At 43.5% G+C, this 24084-nt stretch overlaps 2 protein-coding genes and 2 pseudogenes across 9 annotated transcripts in view; all 4 read left to right on the top strand.

Moving 5' to 3' along the window:
* CASP8AP2 (caspase 8 associated protein 2) overlaps positions 1-7373 on the top strand; it is a 46816-nt gene extending 39443 nt beyond the window's left edge. For 6 of the 7 annotated variants that reach the window (XM_004044409.5, XM_004044411.4, XM_004044410.5 and 3 more), the window contains 3 exons: positions 1890-1989; positions 4303-4355; positions 6744-7373. In XM_004044409.5, the coding sequence (XP_004044457.2) occupies positions 1890-1989; positions 4303-4355; positions 6744-6747 (157 nt within the window). In that variant the 3' untranslated portion in view covers positions 6748-7373. Of the gene's footprint in view, positions 1-1889; positions 1990-4302; positions 4624-6743 lie in introns of all 7 variants that reach the window. The other variant, XR_010134321.1, reaches the window with a different exon arrangement.
* Positions 7374-9441: 2068 nt separating this feature from the next.
* On the top strand, positions 9442-9808 carry LOC101143005 (large ribosomal subunit protein eL22-like; annotated as a pseudogene).
* Positions 9809-18253: 8445 nt separating this feature from the next.
* LOC101146522 (COP9 signalosome complex subunit 1-like) lies at positions 18254-20664 on the top strand (annotated as a pseudogene).
* A 197-nt stretch (positions 20665-20861) lies between these two features.
* The window catches only part of GJA10 (gap junction protein alpha 10), a 32921-nt gene continuing 29698 nt past the window's right edge, over positions 20862-24084 (top strand). The window contains exon 1 of one of the 2 annotated variants that reach the window (XM_019028968.3): positions 20862-22079. The gene's annotated coding sequence lies outside the window, so the exon portion shown is untranslated. The remainder of the gene's footprint in view (positions 22080-24084) is intronic. The other variant, XM_004044412.4, reaches the window with a different exon arrangement.

The raw sequence follows: 24084 nt of genomic DNA on the forward strand, positions 1-24084 counted from the left end.
AAACTTAGCCAGACATGGTGGCATGCGCCTGCAGTTCCAGCTAGTTGGGAGGCTGAGGCAGGAGAATGGCATGAACCCGGGGGGCAGGGCTTGCAGTGAGCCGAGATGGCGCCACTGCATTCTAGCCTGGGCAACAGAGCGAGACTGTCTAAAAAAAAAAAAAAGAAAAAAATGCAAAAATTAGCCAGGCGTGGTGGTGCAGGCCTGTGGTCCCAGCTACTTGGGAGGCTTAGGCAGGAGGATCACTTGAGCCTGGGAGGCGAAGGTTGTACTCCAGCCTGGGTGACAGAGCAAAACTCTGTCTCAAAAAAAAAAAAAAAAAAAAAACCTAAAGTTACCTAGCCAGGCATGGTGGCAGGCGCCTGTAGTCCCAGCTACTCAGAAGGCTGAGGCAGGAGAATGGCCGTGAACCTGGGAGGCGGAGCTTGCAGTGAGCTGAGATCACGCCACTGCCCTCCAGCCTGGGTGACAGTGCAAGACTCCCTCTGGAAAAAAAGAAAAGAAAACCTAAAGATATCTAATCTGTCATGTCTTCATAGCTTTATCATCCTAAAATAAGGAAAATGATGACTTCAAAAGTGGCCAAAGGTAGTTGAAGATACATTCTAGAGTACAGACCTGCTGTACTGTTGTACAATCTAGAACAGTGGCTCTTAACCAGAGGTGTGCAGTAGTACCATGGATATAGCTTTTCACTTCGAAAAGCTCTATTGTGAAGTTAAAAAAAGTGAAGTTTTTCATTTAAAAAAAGTGAAGTGAAAAAAAGTTAAAAAGTGAACGGAAAAAGTGTGTTTTAACTTCACTGTTTAAATTAAAAACTTCATTTGGAAGGAACTGCTGTTAAGCACATCTTAGAAGGAATGACAAGTGATGAAACAGCAAAAAATGGGAGTGTTGGTATAGGTTGGTGCTGCAAAACCACAATTACTTTTGCAGCAACCTAATAATTTGATTTTTCCTCCAGATTAGAAGTTTACAGTTTTGTAAACCGGTTGTACTTTTGAGGGTTTTTGTTTGTTTGTTTGAGACAGAGTTTCACTCTTGTTGCCCAGACTCGAGTGCAATGGTACCATCTTGGCTCACTGCAACCTCTGCCTCCCGGGTTCAAGTGATTCTCCTGCCTCAGCCTCCCGAGTAGCTGGAATTACAAGGGCACGCCCAGCTAATTTTGTATTTTTAGTAGAGACAGGGTTTCTCCATGTTGGTCAGGCTGGATTGTAGGTAGGAAGTGCTGGATTATAGGCATGAGATGCTGTGCCTGTACACTTTTGAGTTTTATATGAACTGTTTAGGAAAATCAAGACTCCATTCAGATGTAAAAGTAACCACAGTTATGAATCATTGGACTAGAGGTAGATATACTTGACTAGAATGCTTAATGAGAGAAGCTGAGTTTTGTGAAAACTGGTGATCAGTTTTGTTAATTCCACAGTCCTCAAATCCCCATTGCAGGTAACTTTGCAGATGGCAGTATAAAATCTCAGCAATTGTATTAATACCCATTTGGTCAGAGTATGTAGAAAAAGCAGAGGTCTGGGAATTAGAAGATAGGATTCTATTTTAATTCTGGTTCTTCTGCTTATTATGTCTGTGACCATCTTTGGGCCCTAAGTTTTTTAGTGTATACATCAAAGGTAGAATTAAAAAGAAATACTTTAATTTTGTCATTAAGAAAATCAGGAGATTTGTTATAGAATACATATGAACTCAGAACAAAATCATCTAAATCTTATTTCTCAGAGACACCCATTGTCCATATTTTGGTATATACACTTTTCCTTTTTCCTGTGGGTTTAAATTTCCCTGGTTGGTGGACTTCAAGGCAGTGGGATTTTTATTACCTTTCTAATACAGTGTACTAAAACTAAATACAATTTTTTCCTCCTCAGAAATGATGACCGGGAAATTTTATTGGAGTGTCAGAAAAGAGGGCCATCATTTAAAACATTTGCATATTTAGCCGCCAAGTTGGATAAAAATCCAAATCAGGTAACTACCCAATTTTTACATCTCTATTGGTTCACAGATGTTGCTACTCTAAATACTTAAGATTTAGGCTAGGTGTGGTAGCTCACAGCTATAATCCCAGCACAGCCAAGGTGGGAGGATCCCTTGAAGCCAGGAGTTCGAGACCATCCGGGCAACATGGTAAGACTTCTGCCTCTACAGAAAAATTTTAAAAAATTAGTGGGTGCTGTCGTGTGCACCTGTGGTCTCAGCTCGGAAGGCTGAGGAGGGAGGATCGCTTGAGCCCAGGAGTTCAAGGCCACCCTGGCCAATACAGTGAGACCATGTCTCTACAAAAAACAAAAAAAATAGCAGGACATGGTGACATGCACCTGTAGTCCCAGCTACTTGGGAGGCTGAGGCAAATTGATCACTTGAGCCCAGGAGGTTGAGGCTACAGTGAGCTGTGATCATGCCACTGCACACCAGCTTGAGACAGAGTGAGACCCTGTTTCAGACAAAAGTAAATAAATAAATGTTTAGATTGAATTTTTTGTCTTTTTGAATTAAAGTTAGTTTCATTCAGTCTTTTTTTTTTGGAAACAGAGTCTTGCTTTGTTGACCTTACTGGAGTGCAATGGCATGATGTTGGCTCACTGCAGCCGCCACCTCCTGGGTTCAAGTGATTCTTGTGCTTAAGCCACCCGAGTATCTGGGATTACAGGTGTGTGCCACCACACCCAGCTAATTTTTTGTATGTTTAGTAGATTACTAGAGAGGCGGAGTTTTGCTGTGTTGGCCAGGCTGGTCTTGAACTCTGGGTCTCATGTGATCTGCTCACCTCGGCCTCCCAAAGTGCTGGGATTACAGGCGTGAAAAAAATGTTTTAAGAGATGGAGTCAGGCCAGGCGTGATGGCTCACGCCTGTAATCCCAGCACTTTGGGAGGCTGAGGAGGGCAGATCATGAGGTCAGGAGATCGAGACCATCCTGGCTAACATGGTGAAACCCCGTCTCTACTAAAAATACAAAAAATTAGCCGGGCGCAGTGGCGGGTGCCTGTAGTCCCAGCTACTCGGGAGGCTGAGGCAGGAGAATGGCGTGAACCCGGGAGGCGGAGCTTGCAGTGAGCCGAGATCATGCCACTGCACTCCAGCCTGGGCAACAGAGCGAGACTCTGTCTCAAAAAAAAAAAAAAAAAGAGATGGAGTCTCATTATGGTGCCCAGGCTAGATTTGAACTCCTGAGCTGGCTTAGATTTACTTTTTGAGTGTTAGAATATGTAGATATTTATTAGCCAGCCTCTTTAAAAGTATGGCTCAGCGTAGGACTGTTAAAAACTTGGTAACTGTGGAAGAAGTATGACTGAGACAATCCTGATTGTTTTGTAAACTGATGTTTGCTTGTTTAAGAAATATTAATGTTTGTAATCCCAGCACTTTGGAAGGCCGACTGGGAGGATTGCTTGGGCCCAGGTTACAGTAAGCTATGCTCTTGACACTGCACACTCCAGCCCGGGTGACAGCAAGACTCTGTCTCTTAAAAAAAAAAAAAAAAAAAAGCCTGGTGCGGTGGCTCACGCCTGTAATCCCAGCACTTTGGGAGGCTGAGGCAGGCGGATCACCTGAGGTCGGGAGTTCGAGACCAGCCTGACCAACATGGAGAAACCCCGTCTCTACTAAAAATACAAAAAAAATTAGCCAGGTTTGGTGGCTTATGCCTGTAATCCCAGCTACTCAGGAGGCTGAGGCAGGAGAATCGCTTGAACCCTGGAGGCGGAGGTTGCAGTGAGCCAAGATCACGCCATTGCACTCCAGCCTGGGCAACAAGAGTGAAACTCCATCTCAAAAAAAAAAAAAAAAGTTCAATATTGAAAAGTTAACTAGTAATCACCTTTAGTATGAAGATATTTTTCTTTTTTTTTTTTTAAGACGGAGTTTCACTCTTGTTGCCCAGGCTGGAGTGCAATGGTGCGATCTCGGCTTACTGCAACCTCTGCCTCCCGGGTTCAAGTGATTCTCCTGCCTCAGCCTCCTGAGTAGCTGGGATTACAGGCATGCGCCACCACGCCTGGCTAATTTTGTATTTTTAGTAGAGACGGGGTTTCTCCGTGTTGGTCAGGCTGGTCTTGAACTCCCAACCTCAGGTAATCCGCCTGCCTCGGCCTCCCAAAGTGCTGGGATTACAGGCATGAGCCACCACACCTGGCCATGAAGATATTTTTCTAAACATTAGTTCATCTCTTTATTATTGAAGATGACTTTGTCTGTCTTTAGCTGTTTTATGAAAGTATTCTTCAAAGATGAAAAAAGATTACTGAGGTATTTGTAATTAACACTCATTTTTAAATTTTCAGGTCTCAGAAAGATTCCAGCAGCTAATGAAGCTCTTTGAAAAGTCAAAATGCAGGTAGTTAATGGTTACACTACAGGAGACTAGTAAAATAAATGTTTGACACTGTAGTTGTGCAGTTAATGGCCTGTTAGTCATTGAAGATGTGAATAGTGGGTGAGAGACATCCAGTTGAGTTCCTGCTTCAGTCACAGGTTGGAGGATGATTGCTCGAGCAGGCATCTAAGGTGACCTCATCCACAGGGACGTGCTCAGAGTGAAGCCTGCTGCAGTTCAGATCAGCATGGCATCTCTCCTCAACCTTCTGATTGCTGATGAGTCTAAGGTGGGGGGAAATCCATTTGATTAATAATAAAGTTTTTATAGATAAATCAAACATTCTTGAAAAGCAGTATGTGGTTCATAAGCAGTGAAGTCTGTGTAGTGATGGTAATTTAATATTTCTCACATTTTTAATTAGTGCTAATTAAAATACAAAACATTTATAAAGTTTATTGTCATCCCAATTGATGACATGATTTACCATATTAAATTGTTAATGTTCACAGACATGTTTCCTCAGTTTTTGTTTTTGTACTTGTCGTACAAGTCTTTCTTGTACATACAGGTTTATTAGGGCAATAATATTTAAATTATCAGCAGAAGGCTGGGTGTGGTGGTACCCACCTATAGTCCCAGCTACTCGAGAGGCTGAGGCAAGAGGATTGCTTGAGCCCAGAAATCTGAGGCTAGGGTACTAGGATTGCGCCTGTGAATAACCAATACACTCCAGCCTGGGCAATATAGTGAGATCCAGTCTCTAAAACCTAAGTAAGTAAATAAATTACCAGCAGGTTTTTTCTGTAGGATCTCTGCCAATTGCTTAAATATTTTGGATTTTTATGTAAGCAAAATTTTAAAGATATTTAATGTATCACAATATTTTTAATTGATTTGCTGTCCTAATTATTTGAATGCAAAACATGCAGTTTTAAATGAAGTTTGAATTAAATCTGAATAGCAACTATATTTGGACATACAGAGCCAGGCACAGTGGCACACCTGTAATCCCAGCACTTTGGGAGGCCGAGGTGGGCAGATCATTTGAGGCCAGGAGTTCTATACCAGCCTGGCCAACATGGTGAAACCCCATCTCTACAAAAAATACAAAAATTAGCTAGGCATGGTGGCACGTGTCTGTAATCCCAGCTACTTGGGAGACTGAGGCATGAGAATCGCTTGAACCTGGGAGGTGGAGGTTGCGGTGAGCCAAGATTGTGCCACTACACTCCAGCCTGAAAGAGTGAGACTCTGCCTCTCAGAAAGAAAAGAAGAAAAAAAAAAAACTTGATTTGGACATAGAGCACAGTGCTAGTGAAATCTTCAAAATATGTGTAGTAGTTTACTATGATGTTAAATTTCTTTTGTTTGTTCTGAGACGGAGTCTCACTCTGTCGCCCGGGCTGGAGTGCAGCCGCACGATCGCAGCTCACTGCAACCTCTGCCTCTCGGGTTCAAGTGATTATGACGTTAAATTTCTATTTATATAATTCAGAATGTTGCCGGATGCAGTGGCTCATGCCTGTAATCCGAGCACTTTGGGAGGCTAAGGTGGGCAGATCACCTGAGTTCAGGAGTTCGAGACCAGCCCAGCCAACATGATGATACTTCATTTCTACCAAAATTACAAAAATTAGCTGGGCATGGTGGAATGTGCCTGTAATCCCAGCTACTTGGGAGCCTGAGGCAGGAGAATCACTTGAACAAAACACACAACAGAATGTAAGCTTGAATAATGGGGAATTTGGAGAAGAAGCTTATTCTAAAGAACTTTTTTTTTAAAAGCTCTGGGCAAAAGTGGCTTGATTATTTATTAGATTAACTGTGCTTTTTAAGATTTTTGCTGCCTTTAAGAAATTAAATCGTTTCTTTTTTTTACCTTAATGTTATATTAAAGTATGATTTCCGTTCTCTTGTGAAGAGAATGTAAATTCTTTTAAACAGAGATGGGGTTTCGCTGTGTTGCCCAGGCTGGTCTCGAACTCCTGGATTCAAGCGATCCATCTGCCTTGGCCTCCCAGAGTGCTCAGATTACAGGCGTAAGCTACTGCATCTGGCCAAAAATCTAAAACCATTTAATGAATTTGATATTTGAGATTTCTTTGCTTGCAGGATAGCACATATTGTGGGTTATTTCATTCGTAGCTTGCCTCTTAACTGATTTTTTTTTCCCCACAAGTACTGTAGTCCTATTAAATTTTTGTCAATATCAAAGTATAATGATAGTTACCAAACTGATTGCAAAAGCTAGGTTTTTTTTTTAAATTTTGAGACCAATTGGAAGATGAGAAAGCTAGTTTATTAAACACCAATATTGTCTAAATGGAGCTCATTTAAGATAACACATTATGAGATAGTCCTATCAGAAAAATAGAATAATAACTTTAGCATTTTCTTACATTACAGATAAGTTGCTGAATTCCTGGGACTCTTAATTGATATTGCATACTACACAGAAGCTTCAAATTCCTCATGTTTTAAATGAGCACTAGAGGGAGGTTTATCACCTTTTTGGTTACCAGATGATAATCTACATTTGTTATTACTCAGTGACTCTCTAATTTCACATCAGCATGTTCAGCTTGTTCTAGTCATCATTCTGATTTGCTTATCTGTTTTTGGTCAAAATATTTATTTTTAAACATGTTAGAACTTACCAAAATGAAAGCAACAGTGATGTATTGAAATCTTAGTTTTGATATTTTAAAGAAGTGACTTTCTAGATTAAAAAAATAGTTTTGTAGCATTTTAAACTTAGTGACTATTTAGTTCAAGTGTTCATCCATTTTTTATTTGCTTTTATAATTGCCTCTCCTTGTTTTGGTATATTGTAAAATAATTTAAATAATGTATTTATAAATATGTATAATTATGATGTAAAATACCGTGTGTATATGTATGTATGTGTGTTTCTGTATATGCACACACATAAATGGCTTTGCCTAGCCAAGGATTTTTTTTATCTGTATAAAACTTGTATAAAGTTTGCTTTCAATAACAGTAATGTATAATAAAACCATGTAAAGTTTTGTTGTATTTGGATTCGAATGTTTCTTTTACTTTTATTGTGTTTAGGTAATAATTTAAAAAATCAAAAGAGGTAAAAGTCCTAGGGGACATAGGGTGCAATTTTGAAGTGGTTCCTGGTGGGGGTGTGGCTGGCTGAATGGCTTTGAGTAGATTGAGAAAACTGATTGCTGTTGCCTGCCTTCTCACAGCAAGTACCAGAACGGTGAACCATATCTCTGCTGCAGATGTCCTCACAGATAAAATTAGAGTAGCACAAGAGCTTTTTGGCTGAAGCTTTGGAGAAAACAGGTGTAAGGATTGATTAGCTTCGGCATTACTTCTTCACCCTTCTGCCTTCAGACTCACAGAACTTCTCATTTAATAATCTAGGCCCTAGACTCTAGGAAGTGCCTCTTCTCATTGCCATTTTTCTCAGGGTGTCCAAAGGAAGAAGCCCTGTCCTAAAGGATTACACATTGAAATAAATAGCAGTGGTTTTGTAGTGCTAGGGCTCTCCAACATGGGGCTTGTCCCCTTCCCTCTCTTTGAACCCTTAATACCAACTAGAGGGTTGGCCATCAGTCCTTCTCCAGTGCATACTCTCACTCAGAAGATCTCATACCACCAGGTAAGTGAGTCCACAAACAATATGATAACCAAAAGATACTACTGGTTCAAAAGAAAACTGGATTACATAAGACTTTCAGAATCTAAAATGAAACTAATAAACATTAAAAGATGTTAGCAACGTGATACAAGAAATAATGAAACATTTAAAGTAAATAACAATAAATGGAGTAAAAGGATAGAGGCCAGGTGTGGTGGCTCATGCCTGTAATCCCAGCACTTTGGGAGGCCGAGGCAGGTGGATCATGAGGTCAGGAGTTCAAGACCAGCCTGCAAGATGGTGTAACCCTGTCTCTACTAAAAATACCAAAATTAGCTGGGCATGGTGGTGGGTGCCTGTATTCCTAGCTACCCGGGAGGCTGAGGCAGAGAATTGCTTGAACCCGGGAGGTGGAGGTTGCAGTGAGCCAAGATCACACCACTGTGCTCCAGCCTGGGTGACAGAGCGAGACTCAAAAAAAAAAGGATAGATACAGGTGCAGAATAAATTAGTTGGAAAATCAGGCTGAGAAACCCCCAGAAGGAAGCAAGAAAAAGAATACAGGAAATATGAAAGTGGATTTAAGCAAGATGGAAGCCAGAAGTAGGTGTGCCAACATTCAGGTAAGAGGAAGGAGGAAAAAAATAGAGATTGAAAGGGCCATAGGGTGCCAAATGAGAGACATACTGAAATTGAAGAGTATCAAGGTAACGAGAAAAATCTAAAAGCTTTTAGAGTAAATGTATAAAGGAACAAGAATAAGATTGACTTCAGTCTTCTCAAGTGCAATACTGGATGCAGGAAAATAATGTCATATTTAAAGTACCGGACTTAAAGTTTTAGTCTATCTAAATTTGTCATTCAAATGTGAGGACTTAATAAAAACATTAAGATTTACCAAAGATCTCTATCCAAAGGAAAAGAAGTCACTATATCAGAAAGACACATGTTTATTGCAGCACAATTCACAGTTGCAAAGACATAGAATAAACCTAAGTGTCCATCACTTGATGAGTGGATAAAGAGAATGTGGTATACATATATCATGGAGTGCTACTCAGCCGCACAAAAAGAATAATGTCTTTTGCAGCAATTTGTATTGAACTGGAGGCTGTTCTAAGTGAAGTAACTCAGGAATTGAAAACCAGATAACATTCAGGTGTGGTGGCTCACACCTGTAATCCCAGCAATTTGGGAGGGTGAGGCGGGCAGGTCACCTGAGGTCAGGAGTTTGAGACCAGCCTGGCCAACATGGCAAAACGCTGTCTCTACTGAAAATACAAAAATTAGCCGGGTGTGGTGGTGGGCGCCTGTCATCCCAGCTACTCAGGTGGCTGAGGCAGAGAGAATTACTTGAACCTGGGAGGCGGAGGTTGCAGTGAGCCGAGACTGTGCCATTGCACTCCAGCCTGGGCAACAAAGCGAGACTCCGTATCAAAAAGCAAACACAAAAAAACCCAGATACCCCTTTCTGCTTCCACGGCCACCATGGCACTCATGAAAAAGCTTGTGGCAAAGCAGGGCAGAAAACAAAAAAGAAGCAGGTTCTGAAGTTTACTCTTAATTGCACCCACTGTAGAAGATGGAATCATGGATGCTGCTAATCTTGAGCAGTTTTTGCAAGAGGGGATCTAAGTGAATGGAAAAGCTGGGAATCTAGGTGGAGGACCAAGAGCAAGATCACCATGACTTCTGAGGTGACTTTTTCCTAAAGGTATTTGAAATATCTCACAGAAAAATTTTGAAGAAGAATAATCTGTGTGATTGGTTGCACGTAGTTGTTAACAGCGAAGAAAGTTATGAATTACGTTACTTCCAAATTAGCCAGGACAAATAGGAGGAAGATGAGGATTAAAATTCATTTATCTGGAATATTTTGTATGAGTTTGTGAATAAAACTTGGGAACCAGAGGAAAAAAAAAACCAGATACCACATGTTCTCGCTTATAAATGGGTATGCAAAGGCATACAGAGTGGTATAACGGAGATTGGAGACTCAGAAGGTGGAACAGGGAAGGGATGAAAAACTACATATTGAATACAATGTTTGCGACTTGGGTGACTGGTGCACTAAAATACTAGACTTCAGCACTGTGCAGTTCATCCATATAACTGAAAACCACTTGTACCTCTAAAGCTACTGAAAATTTTTTTTTAAAAAATGAAAAAAGATTTGCTGGGCTGTGTGGGGTGGCTCATGCCTGTAATCCCAGTTCTTTGGGAGGCTGAGGTGGGCGGATCACTAGGTCAAGAGATCAAGACCATCCTGGCCGACATGGTGAAACCCCATCTCTACTAAAAATACAAAAATTAGCTGGGTGTGGTGGCGCACGCCTGTGATCCCAGCTACTCAGGAGGCTGAGGCAGGAGAATCACGTGAACCCTGGAGGCAGACGTTGCAGTGAGCCGACATAGGGCCACTGCACTCCAGCCTGGTGACAGAGCAAGACTCCGTCTCCAGAAAAAAAAAAAAAAAGATTTGCCAATGATTCGCACTGAAAAATTTTGGAAAAAATACTCAAAAAGTCCAGAAGATACTACAAAATCTGTGGGGATAACAGTGTTCAGATACCTTGGTAAGATGTGTATAGGGGGAGAAAGATTTTTTTAGAAAGCAATAAACCAGAATTACAATTTTAGACAGTATCAACATAATGGCGAGTAGAGGAGATCAAGGAAGTATACAAATGTTACAGTTCTTGCCTTGTTAGGAAGAAGGTATAGACATAAAAATGCCAAACTTAAAATTGAGGTATGGCATTCACATAGAAAAGTGCATGAAAGAAATAGTTTTCACAAAGTAAACACTTGTGTAACAGCACCCAGATCAAGAATTAGAACATTACCAGCCCTCCAGAGTGCTCCCCATTCCTAGTAATTCCTAGTCCCTTCCTTCTCCCTAGGGACAAACATTATCAGAACACTGTCTCTGATTTATATTATCATAGATTAGTTTTGCTTGTCTTTGAACTTTCAAATGGAATTATAACTGTAGATGCTATTTGGCTTATTTCATTAAGCAATATGTGAGGTTCATGCCTGTGTTGAGTATAGCAATAGTAAATTCTTTCTCACTACTGTATGTATTTCAATTGAACCACAATTTATCTATCCTACTGTCATAGACATTTGTGTTCTAGTTCAGGACTGTTAGAAATAATGCCATTGGCTGGGCGCAGTGACTCACGCCTGTAATCCCTGCACTTTGGGAGGCCGAGGCGGGCAGATCACGAGGTCAGGAGATCGAGACCATCCTGGCTAACACGGTGAAACCCCGTCTCAGTACTAAAAATACAAAAACAAAAAATTAGCTGGGCGTGGTGGCGGGCACCTGTAGTCCCAGCTACTTGGGAGGCTGAGGCAGGAGAATTGCTTGAGATGGACTTTCGCTCTTGTTGCCCAGGCTGGAGTGCAATGGCGTGATCTCGGCTCACTGCAAACTCCACCTCCCAGGTTCAACAAATTCTCCTGCCTCAGCCTCCCAAGTAGCTGTGATTACAGGCACCCGCCACCATACCTGGCTAATTTTTTTGTATTTTTAGCAGAGACGGGGTTTCTCCATGTTAGCCAGGCTGGTCTCAAACTCCGGACCTCAGGTGATCCTCCCACCTCGGACTCCCAAAGTGCTGGGATTACAGGCATGAGCCACCACATTCAGACTTTTTTTTGTATTTTTAGTAGAGACAGTGTTTCACCATGTTGGCCAGGCTGGTCTCAAACTCCTGGCCTCAAATGATCCACCCACCTAGGCCTCCCAAAGTGCTGAGATTATAGGCATGAGCCACCATGTCTGGCCTATTTTATTTTATTATTTATTTATTTACTTTTTTTTTTTTGAGACAAGGTCTCACTTTGTTGCCCAGGCTAGAGTGCAATTGTGCAGTCACTGGTCACTGCAGCCTCGAGCTCTTGGGTTCAAGTGGTCCTTTCACCTCAGCCTCCCAAGAAGCTGGGACTGCAGGCGCACACCACCATATCCAGCTAATTTTTGTGTATTTTGTAGAGAGAAGGTTTTGCAGTGTTGCTCAGGCTGGTCTTGAACTCCTAAGCTCAAGCAATCCCCCTCCTAGCCTCCCAAAGTGTTGGGATTACAGGCGTGAGCCACTGTGCCCAGCCTACCACTTTTTATTTAACCATTCAGTGGACATTTGGGTTGTTTCCACATTTAGGCTACTGTGGAGTATTATGAACACAGCTGTTCATATCTGGGCCCCTACTTTCTTTTATTTACTCATTTATTTAATTTTTCTTTTTTACCAGCTTCTACATCAAGAACACAAAGCTTGGCAGGGTGCACTGGCTCATGCCTGTAATCCCAGCACTTTGGGAGGCCTAGGCAGGATGATCACTTGAATCCAGGAGTTCAAGACCAGCCTTGGCAACATAGTGGGAATCTGTCTCTTAAAAAAAAAAAAAAAATTAGCCAGATGTGGTGGTGGCACTGGCGTGTGGTGGCACACTCCTGTGGTCCCAGCTACTCAGGAGGTTGAAGTGGGAGGATTGCTTGGACTTGGGAAGTCAAGGCTCCAGTGAGCCATGATTCTGCCAGTGCACTCCAGCCTGGGAGAGAGTGTGAGACCGTCTTAGAAAAAAAAAGGAAAAAATGTATACTGTTTATCAGCTTACAAAAGTTTCTTTCTAGGCTGGGCGCGGTGGCTCACTCCTGTAATCCCAGCACTTTGGGAGGCCAAGGCGGGTGCATCACTTGAGGTCAAGAGTTCGAGACCAGCCTGACCAACATGGTGAAACCCTGTCTCTACTAAAAATACAAAAATTAGCTGGGCGTGGTGGCATACACCTGTAATCCCAGCTCCTTGGGAGGCTGAGGCTGGAGAATCGCTTGAACCTGGGAGGCAGAGGTTGCAGTGAGCCAAGATTGTGCCACTGCACTCTAGCCTGGGTGACAGAGTGAGATTCCATCTCAAAAAAAAAAAAAAAAAAAAAAGTACCTCCTTTATTTATTTTCTCCTTTATTAAATGTGGTAAATTAAATCATTAAAAAAGTTAAACCTTGCAGTTTCAGAATAAACTTTACTTTTATTTCATTTTTTCTTAAAACTCCTTGTCAACACAATAATAAACCCAACTTTAAAGTAATGTATTATATCCTTTTTAGATATATTGTTGGATTTAGTTTACTATACTGTTTGTTTAGGATATTCTGTGTGTGTGTGTGTGTGTGTGTGTGTGAAATTGGCTTACATTTCTTTCTTTCTTTTTTTTTTTTTGAGATGGAGTCTCACTGTGTCGCCCAGGCTGGAGCGCAGTGATGTGATCTCACTCACTGCTGCAACCTCTGCCCCCTGGGTTCAAGCGATTCTCCTGCCTCAGCCTCCTGAGTAGCTGGGATTACAGGCACCTGCTACCTCACCCGGCTAATTTTTGTATTTTTTTAGTAGAGACAGGGCTTCACCATCTTGGCCAGGCTAGTCTTGAACTCATGACCTCATGATCCACCCACCTCGGCCTCCCAAAGTGCTGGGATTACAGGCGTGAGCCACTGTGCCTGGCCCATTTTTTTCTTTCTTAATGTCTTGTAAGGTTTTGGTATCCAAGTTATGCTGACTCCGTAAAGTGAATTGGAATGTGTTCCCTCTTTTTAAATTCTTGAAAAGTTACATGATAAGATCAGTGAAAAACGTGAGCATAAGCCCATTGCTGAGCTTCTTCTCCTGTGAAATCTGTTTCTTGAACAGAAAATGTGTACAATGCCATAATGGCGAATAAGTATTCCATTAGGCTGTGCTTGGTGGTGCTGACAAAAGCATTAAGGTCACGGAGGTAAATCCATACTTGGAGAATACGTCTCTCCCAGTGAGAACAAATTACATTCCCCTCCATGGATAGGGTCAGTCTGATGTAAGAAATGTCTTTGGTGAACACTGACATAAAACACAAATATCTTCACATTTTGTCTCTAATCTTAGAAGTCCCTTCACGATACTTTTTTCTTAGACCTTGTCACATTTTGTTTTTTCCAAGTCTTAAACCATCCAGCCAAACCTTTAACCACTTCCCTTGAATGTACATCCTATGTCTGGCCCTTTCCCACTCCAGTTGAAGAAGACAATCATATATGCTGCTCAAAGTTCTACCCCCCAGGAGAATTTCCCTTCAACATTATCTCCTGGTTGGCATTGTAACATTGCAGCAGTCTATTTCTGGCCTTTGCTGGCACATCAGTCAGAAACATCTGGAAAATAGGCCCAAATATTTTTTCTCCCCCCCAGTTAACCGGTCATAAGGAACTTCATATGAGGCTCTAGGTGTTGACTGAGTGAGAAAAGAAGCAGGTACAGTATTGGGTATCAGAGGAATCTGCTTATGTAACTAATACACCTTCCAGACCTGCTTCAGCCTGATGTTTTATATAACATTTACACTTATTGATGTATTGCTGCTGTGTGTGCCCAACCTTATGGTGGCATGGGTCAGATAATATCCAGTTCATTCTGGATATCTCAGGTCACCCAGTCAGTTGATGTACCATGGTCAGGCATTCAGTCTTTACCAGGGCATAGCTATGCTCCAGAATGCTGAAGCTCTGCACTGTGATTCTTTTATTAAGGCTTGCTAGAGCCTCCATGTGACATATTGTATTAGTCAGTTCTCATGCTGCTGATAAAGATATACCCAAGACTGGGTAATTTATAAAGAAAAAGAGGTTTAGTGGACTCACAGTTCCACATGACTGGGGAGGCCTCACAATCATGGTGGCAGGCAAGAGAGCTTGTGCAGGGGTACTCCCATTTACAACACCATTAGATCTCATGAGACTTATTAACTACCACGAGAACACTATGGGGGGGAAACCATCCCATGGTTCAATTATCTCCACATGGCCCCACCCTGGACACCTGGGGATTATTACAATACAAGGTGAGATTTGGGTGGGGACACAGCCAAACCATATCACATATTTATTAGCTAAAGTTTCTTTGAATTCATCTAATTTGCTGGGATTTTCCACACTCTTGCACTGCAGACTGAACTTACTGCAGAGCTTTTTCTTTCTCTGTTTCCCAGGAAAATCTCACAGCCTTACAGGTTATTCATTTAATGGACCAGAGTAGCATATCAAATGACCTCCATAATTCACAAAGGCTTATCAAGCATTGCACCTTTTTTTTTGTATGGTGTTGGTGGTAGTGGTAGTTGTAGTGCGAGGGATAGAAACTACCTTCACTCAGGGAGGACTGGATCTCTAGAAACTTTGCTGAAGTGGCAGGTCCCTTAATTTTTGTGGGGCTTGTATTCTACCCTGTGGCCTGCATTTGTCTTCTTACTAAAATATCGACAGTACCTGACAGTACTTGCTCATCAGGTCTAATCAGCATTATGTTATCAATGTAGTGACCCAGTATGATATTCTGGGGGTTATCAAGATCGTCTAGACCTCTGTGGCCTAGATTATGGCAGAGAACAGGAAAATTGATGTAGCCCTTAGGCAAGATGGTGAAAGATATGTATTGTTGACCCTGCCAGATAAAAGCAAATTGTTGGAGGTTGGCAGCATACATTCTAACACTCCAGGGCCTCATAAAAATCAAGAAAGTAGCCATTCTCAGATGTCAGGCCTGCTCAGCTCATGGAAGCTTAGAATTAAAAAAATATATATATATATGTACACATATATATTTCATAAAAATATATATTCCTATAAACAACATATAGAATTGAGAGTTTTAAATTTATGAGAGTATTCCAAAGTATGTATTGTTCTGTGATGTCCTTTATTCACTCAGATTTTTTTTTTTTTTTCAAATGGAGTTTTGCTCTTGTTGCCCAGGCTGGAGTGTGTGCGATCTGGGCTCACTGCAACCTCCACCTCCCAGGTTCAAGCAATTCTCCTGCCTCAACCTCCCAAGTAGCTGGGATTACAGGCATGTGCCACCACCCCTGGCTAATTTTTTTTTAATTTTTAGTAGAGACGGGGGTTCACCATGTTGGTCAGGCTGGTGTCCAACTCCTGACCTCAGGTGATCCACCTGCCTCAGCCTCCCAAATTGCTGGGATTACAGGTGTGAGCTACTGCGCCCAGTTACTAAGAATATTTTTGAAATTTATGTTAATACAGACTCATTCACTTTGTTTTGTTCTGAGACGGAGTCTTACTCTGTCGCCCAGGCTGGAGTGCAGTGGCGCGATCTCCGCTCACTGCAAGCTCTGCCTCCCAGGTTCACGCCATTCTCCTGTCTCAGCCTCCCAAGTAGCTGGGACTACAGGCACCTGCCACCACGCCCGGCTAGTTTTTTTGTATTTTTTAGTAGAGACGGGGTTTCACTGTTTGCCAGTATGGTCTTGATCTCCTAACCTCGTGATCCGCCCACCTCGGCCTCCCAACGTGTTGGGATTACAGGGGTGAGCCACGACGCCCGGCATTTTTTTTTTTTTTTTTTGAGAGGGAGTCTTGATCAGTCGCTCAGGCTAGAGTGCAGTGGCGTGATCTCGGCTCACTGCAAGCTCTGCCTCCCGTGTTCACACCATTCTCCTGCCTCAGCCTCCAGAGTAGCTGGAACTACAGGCGCCCACCACCACACCCGGCTAATTTTTTTGTATTATTAGTAAAGACGGGGTTTCACCATGTTAGCTAGGATGGTCTCGATCTCCTGACCTCGTGATCCACCCGCCTTGGCCTCCCAAAGTCCTGGGATTACAGGCGTGAGCCACCGCGCCCGGCCCACTTTGTTCTCTTTTTAAGGCAAATGACTTCTGTTAATATTTGCAAATTGATACAGAGAAAAAGCATTTGCCATGTGAATGGCTGCATACTGTGTGACAAGACTAATTCGATTTCTTCCATTAAAGATACCACATCTGGAGCAGTAACTGCAATTGGAGTCAGTGCATGATTAAGGTGATAATTTTCTAAGATCTATTATTCTTTTTCTGTACAAAGGATGAGATAGGTAGTACCACGCAGCACATTTAGTGTCTTTTTTCTTTTTGAGACAGGGTCTCACTCTGTTGCCCAGGCTCCAGGCTGAAGAGCAATGGCATGACCTTGGCTCACTGCAACCTCTGCTTCCCCGGTTCAAGCAATTTTCGTGTCTCACCCACCCAAGTAGCTGGGATTACAGGCATGCGCCACCATACGTGGCTACGTTTTGTATTTTTAGTAGAGGTGGGGTTTCACCATGTTGCCCAGGCTCGTCTGGAACTCCTGGCCTGGAGTGATCCACCCGACTCAGCCCTCCAAAGTGCTGGCCCCTTGAAAAGGGCCACTGTGCTCAGCCCCTTTCAAGACTTTAATCTCTGCAATTGCACTAATCTCTGCAATTGCCCTAAGGATGAAGTATTGTTTTTTTGTGGGGGAATTTAAATCTTCCATCCAACTCTTTCCTCTATTATGTCCTATCTCCTCTGTGTTATTTCCTCTCCTCTTCTTTCTTTTAGGTTGATTATTTTTAATTCAATTTTACCTCTCAACTTTATTGTTCTCTGAGAGATTACACATGCATCCTTTACTTATCAATGTTTAAGAGATTACACATGCATCCTTTGCTTATCAATGTTTAATATTCTGACTCTGATAAAATGCATTCAATGTATTACATTCATTACTTTTCAGGTGACTTTTTACCTAATACTATACAAATACAGTTATTAATACATCATATGTTTTTACCTCTAGTTAATTCTGACAGATAATTTGTACTTTGGGCTGATGTGCCAGGCTAGTGGAAGTTTAATGTCACCTGTCTACCTTTCATTATCATCCTTTTTTAAAAACTAAATGACCAAAAATAGAATAGGCACATGATGACGATGAACTATCAGTAATTTTATGCACTTCTACATTTTATATGGAAAAGAGCAGGCTTAGAAATGTGCCTCAGAGCTGTGATCTGAAACCCTCATTGGGTTCTAGTGATGCCGTTGCAGTCAACACCTCTTAAGATGGCAAGAAGATTATATGCTTGAGATGTGACTAGTGAAAGATGCTGCACACTGAGAGTTTGGAGACCTGGTCTATCGGCATTGGGCAAGTCGTTTGACCTATCTGGAATTCTCATTCTTTCTCTACAAAAATCAGACCTAGGTTTCTAAGGCTACTACTGGCTTCCAGATTCTCTATTTAGAAAGAAAAATATTTTCTTGAGCCATATGTTTTGACCTAATAGAATATTGCTACAACAAGAATGGTGACACACACCTGTAGTCCCAGCTACTCAGGAGGTTGAGGTAAGAGGATCACTTGAGCCCAGGAGTTGGAGTCCAGCTTGGGCAACAGAGCAAGACCCTATCTTTAAAATACTACTACTACTACTAATAATAATAATAGAATATTGGCACAGAAATGGACGGCATGCTGTGGCGGGGCTGGTGCAAGATGCCGCTGCGGGTTCAGGTGTTTAATTTGCAGTAGGGGCTGGGCGCGGTGGCTCATACCTGTAATCCCAGCATTTTGGGAGGCTGAGGAGGGCAGATCACTTGAGGCCAGGAGTTGGAGAGCAGCCTGGCCAACATGGTGAAACCCCGTCTCTACTAAAAATACAAAAATTAGCCGGGCATGATGGCGCATGCTTGTAATCCCAGCTACTCAGGAGGCTGAGGCAGGAGAATCGCTTGAACCCAGGAGGCAGAGGTTGCAGTGAGCCGAGATGGCGCCACTGCACCCCAGCCTGAGCGACAGAGGAAGACTCCACCTCATTAAAAAAAAATAAATACATACACATGCACACACACACACACACACACACACACACGCACACTAAAATTTGCTGTAGGTGTTACCTCCTCCTGCCTGGCATGGCCGGGAACTTAATCTTGAGCGCCAGCCTGTCGTCCTGTACGCTGCTCTGAGGAGGCGGCTGTGGAGCCCATGCAAGTCGACAAGGACCCCCCCGGAGGACCTGCAGTATGCACCCGACATCAACTACGTGGTGGACGCCACCCTGGAACTGGAGCAGTGCGTTGCCAGTTGCAGCGGCCTGATGTGCACCGAGCAGCTGCAGTTTATTGCTGACTGACTACTGCCCTTTGCTGCTGGTGGAGGCTCTGAATATGGCGCTCTCCTTCCTGCAGAGAATCTTTAACGCGGACCTGTACGAAGAGGTCCACCGGAAGCTCTCGAAGAGGTCCACCGGAAGCTCTCGAAGAGGTCCACCTGAAGCTCTCGGAGGCCACCAGGAATCTGCGGAACTCACCCGACGCCATCCCTGAGAGTGGCGTGGAGCCCCCGTCCCTGGACACGGCCTGGGTGGAGGCCACTCAGAAAGAGGCCCTGCTTAAGCTGGAGAAGCCGGACGCAGACCTGAAGAACTACAAGCGCAACTCCACCAAGGAGCGCACCAGGCGCGGCCATGATGATTCAGCAATGCCCTCAAGTGTCACTCACGGCCTGAGACTACTGCAGCAGCGCCAAGCACGCCATCAGCATGTCCTCAACGTCTTCAAGGTCAGCGTCTACTTGCAAAATTGGCCTTACGTGCTGAGCCGCGTCAGCAAGGCCGAGTCCACCCTGGAGATTGCCTAGCAGCGAGGACAGAGGGGCAGCCAGCCAGGCGCAGGCGGTCCTCACCCAGCTTCAATGCGCTGGAGGCTTGGCCGAGCTGGTCGCGAGGAAGTACAAGCAAGCTGCCAAATGCTTCCTGCTGGCTTCGTTTGATCACTGTGACGTCCCCCAGCAACGTGGCCGTCTGTGGGGGCCTATGCGCCTTGGCCACCTTCGACCGGCAGAAGCTGCAGCGCCGCCTCATCTCCAGCAGCTCCTTCAAGTTGTTCTTGGAGCTGGAGCCGCAGGTTGGAGACATCGTCTTCTAATTCCACGAGTCCAAGCGTGCCTCGTGTCTGAAGACGTTGGACGATGTGGCCACCTTAAGCCTTGAGGCCAGGAGCTTCAGACCAGTTGGGTCAACATGGCGAAATCCCGTCTCTACTAAAAAATACAAAAATTAGCTGGGCGTGGTGGTGCCCGCCTGTAATCCCAGCTACTCTGGAGGCTCAGGGAAGAGAATTGCCTGAGCGTGAGAGACAGAGTTTGCAGTGAGCCGAGATCGCGCCGCTGCACTCCAGCCTGGGAGACAAAGAGAGACTCTGTCTCCACACACACACACACACACACACACACACACACACACACACACACACACAAAGGAGGAGATGTAGGACGACCTACTACTCTTGGACATGTGTACCTCCCCCACCCCCACTCCCCCACCGCCCCACCGTCAGGACCCTGTACGCCCAGATTCGCAACTGCGCCCTCAACTCGCACAGGGTGGCCGTGCCCTCAGCCCCGCGGTGGCAGCCCGGGAGGGTGAGCTGACGCAGCAAGTCCGGGAGGGGCTGACCGCGCCCGCGTGGACTCGCACAGCAAGATCCTGGACGCCCGGGATGTGGATCAGCGCAAGCACCACCTTCGAGAAGTCTCTGCGGATCGGCAGGGAGTTTCAGCACCACGCCAAAGGCCGGATGCTGAGGGTAGCTGTGCTGCGCAACCAGATCCACGTGAAATCCCTTCCAGAGAAGGAAGCCTGGGGAGCGACTCCGGCCAACAGCCAGTCCCAGTGGACACCAGCTTCTGAGGGGTGGCCCTCAGCCTCCAGGACGTCTGCACACCCTCCCGCCCCAACGGACCTGTTCACCTCGAGGCAGCTCTGTGCCACCCGCGGCCCAGTGGAGGGCCTGGCTGTGTGCCCTAGCACCCCGTGTGCCCTCGCACCCCGTGTGCCCTGTGCTGGGGCCTGGGAGGCAGGCGGCTGCTAGCCATCCTGGAAGGCGGGGCCTGTAGGGCTTGACCGCGTGGGTGTCTGTACCTAGGGAGCAGGCTGTGCAGCGCCTAGGGGGCACCACCTCCTGGAACCCTCCTATTCCAAGGAGGGAGAGGGGAAGGGGAGGGGAGGGGAAGGGAGAAGAGGAGGAAGAGGAAGAGGCAGAATAAGAAGAGGAGGAGGGAGAGAGGAGGAGAGGGAGGTTTATTCTTTTTTTCTTTTTTCTTTTTTTTCGAGACGGAGTCTTGCTCTGTTGCCCAAGTTGCAGTGCAGTGTCGCGATCTGGGCTCACTGCAGCCTCCACCTCCTGGGCTCAAGCGATCCTCCCACCTCAGCCTCCCGAGTAGCTGGAACTACAGGTGCACAACCCATGCCCAGCTAATTTTTGTGTTGTTTTGCAGAGATGGGGTTTTGCAATGTTGCTCAGGCTAGTCTCGAGCTCCTGGGCTCAAGCAATCTGCTTGAGGCCTCCCAAAGTGCTGGGATTACAGGAATGAGCCACCATGTACTGGCCTTTTTTCTTTTCTTTCTTTCTTTTTCTTTTCTTTTCTTTTCTTTTTTTTTTTTTTTGAGACAGAGTCTTGCTCTGTCACCAAGGCTGGAACGCGATGGTGCAATCATAGCGCTGCAACCTTGAACTCCCGGGTTAAAATTGTCTTCCCTCCTCAGCCTCCTGAGTAGCTAAGACTACAGGCATGCACAACAATCCTTTGTTAATTTTTTTTTTTTTGTAACGACCGGGGTCTCACTATGTTACTCAGGCTGGTCTCCAACTCCTAGCCTCAAGCAATCCTTCTGCCTTGGCCTCCCAAAGTGCTGATATTATAGGCATGAACCATCACACCCGACCCTACAAATGTTTATTCTCTTTTTGAGATGTTTCTTCTTTCAGCATGGCATGATTTGCAGTAACACTTTAGGTTTGATTGCCACTCCATTATTATTTGTTCACATTTATGAGGCCACACTCTCCCCAGGCAGTTGTTTATGAAATCGGACATGACTCATTGATCTGTGAGCATCGATTCCTAGAACAATCAACAGACTGAAAGAAATGCACCCAAACTTAAATCACTGTATGCATTCACCAACGCAAAAGGAAAATTCTCATTTGTTTCACTTTTCATTTCCAAATATGATATGCCAGGAGAGGTCCCAGCTTGGTATCAATTAGAAAAAAATACTGTAAGAAAATTGCAAAGCACCAGAGGACATTTTGAACCTTGGGGGAGGACTAGGTTAGACTCCATTGATCAAAATAACTGTGCTCATTCTGGATTAGGGCCCCACAGCCACCTGATCAGAGCCTTTATATCTGCAACCAGCAGCAATTTTTCCACTAATGAGCCACACACGGTGCAACTTTGAGGTTCTGCGAACCCAATCGTGATTTTTTTGTTCACTCATAAGGTAAGTAGTAAATATGTGGACTCTCTTGTTTATGAGAAATATATAGAAAATCCTTGTGGGTATAGAAAACAAGATCTGAAATAATATGCAGAAAAGGGCCATCAGCATTTTACATAGGATATGCTAAATTTGTATTTGATAATAAAAGAAAATTCAGTAATATTTCTAAGACCCACATTCATTTAATGGTAAAAAGTACTTATTTTTAGAAAATGGACTAGTTGTCTAAAGGACAAAATGTCTTGTATTCTAGTATGTAAGATTGTATTTTTGTTTTTCGTATAGGCTAAGCTCAGTTTTCCTTTCCTTGCTATTTAAAAATAATAATTTCCACATTTTAAAGAGCTAGTGGCAAAAAGAAGTATTATATAGTTTAGTACTGCCAAATAGGAATAAGATTGACATGAGTTAGCTTTCCCACCTCAGGGTTTTTATATAAAATAGAAGCTATAGGTTGTTTTTAAGTGCTAAAGGAATCCTTTATTTTTTTTCCAGATCTCTACCTGCAGAGGAAATCCCTTTTTAAAATAAAGAATAATGACCAGAAAGTTTTAAGAGAATAATTATGGGAAAAGACCAAAACTTTAAGACAGGATAGAACTTAGTAAATTATTGCTTTTGGTTAATGAGGTCTGAGTCCTCATTTTAATATCTAATTTTTATTTGCAAGTAATATAAATGACTGCATTCTTAATTTTTGAATCTCAAACAATTCACAAGTATATAGAGTAAATTATAAAAGTCTCATTAATACCTCTTCCAAATTCTGAGAGGTATCTACCACTTTTTCAATTTCATTAAAAAATTATTTATATTTATATACGTACATACAGGTAAAAATGTACATAAACATACACTTTTGATAAAAATCACTTATGCTTTCTTAGAAGTCTTTTTTCCTTTCCTTTCTCTTTTTTGCCTCTCTTTTTTCCACCTTAACTTCCCGTCCACTCTCATCACCTTCAACAGACCTCAGGTAACCTATATTAAATTCCTGGTGTGTATCCTTCTGCATGTTTTTCTCCATGCTCAATAAAATCACATACATATATGTCTCATATACACATGCATACATATACATGTACATTTATAGAGTTTTGTTTTACTGAGTGATTTACAATTCCACACTGAATCTTTGGATTAATTTGGGAAGAATTGACATCTTTACCTATATTGCAATTTTCAATCCCTGAGCATGGTATATCACCATTAAATTAAATTAATTTATATAGTGGTGTGTGTGTGTGTGTGTGTGTATTTGGCATTGTCAACTATTCCCCTTCTTGAAACTCTGGCTTTGGGCTTTGGTTTCAGAGACAACACCCTCATGATTTTCCTCCTCTTTCTCCTTGGCCATTTCTCATATTTATTTGTAGATTCTTTTGTGGGGAAAAGAAAGAGATCAGATTGTTACTGTGTCTGTGTAGAAAGAAATAGACATAAGAGACTCCATTTTGTTCTGTACTAAGAAAAATTCTTCTGCCTTGAGATGCTGTTAATCTGTAACCCTACCCCCAACCCTGTGCTCCCTAAAACATGTGCTGTGTCAACTCAGGGTTAAATGGATTAAGGGCTGTGCAGGGTGTGCTTTGTTAAACAAATGCTTGAAGGCAGCATGCTTGTTAAGAGTCATCACCACTCCCTAATCTCAAGTACCCAGAGACACAAAACACTTCAGAAGGCCTCAAGGACCTCTGCCGAGGAAAGCCAGGTATTGTCCAAGGTTTCTCCCCATGTGATAGTCTGAAATATGGCCTCGTGGGAAGGGAAAGACCTGACTGTCCCCTAGCCCGACACCTGTAAAGGGTCTGTGCTGAGGAGGATTAGTAAAAGAGGAAGGAACGCCTCTTTGCAGTTGAGATAAGAGGAAGGCTTCTGTCTCCTGCTCGTCCCTGGGCAATGGGATGTCTCAGTGTAAAGCCGATTGTATCTACTGAGATAGGGGAAAACCGCCTTAGGGCTGGAGGTGGGACATGCTGACAGCAATACTGCTCTTTAAGGCATT

Source organism: Gorilla gorilla, chromosome 5 (assembly GCF_029281585.2).
Source record: "Gorilla gorilla gorilla isolate KB3781 chromosome 5, NHGRI_mGorGor1-v2.1_pri, whole genome shotgun sequence".
NCBI lineage: Eukaryota > Metazoa > Chordata > Mammalia > Primates > Hominidae > Gorilla > Gorilla gorilla.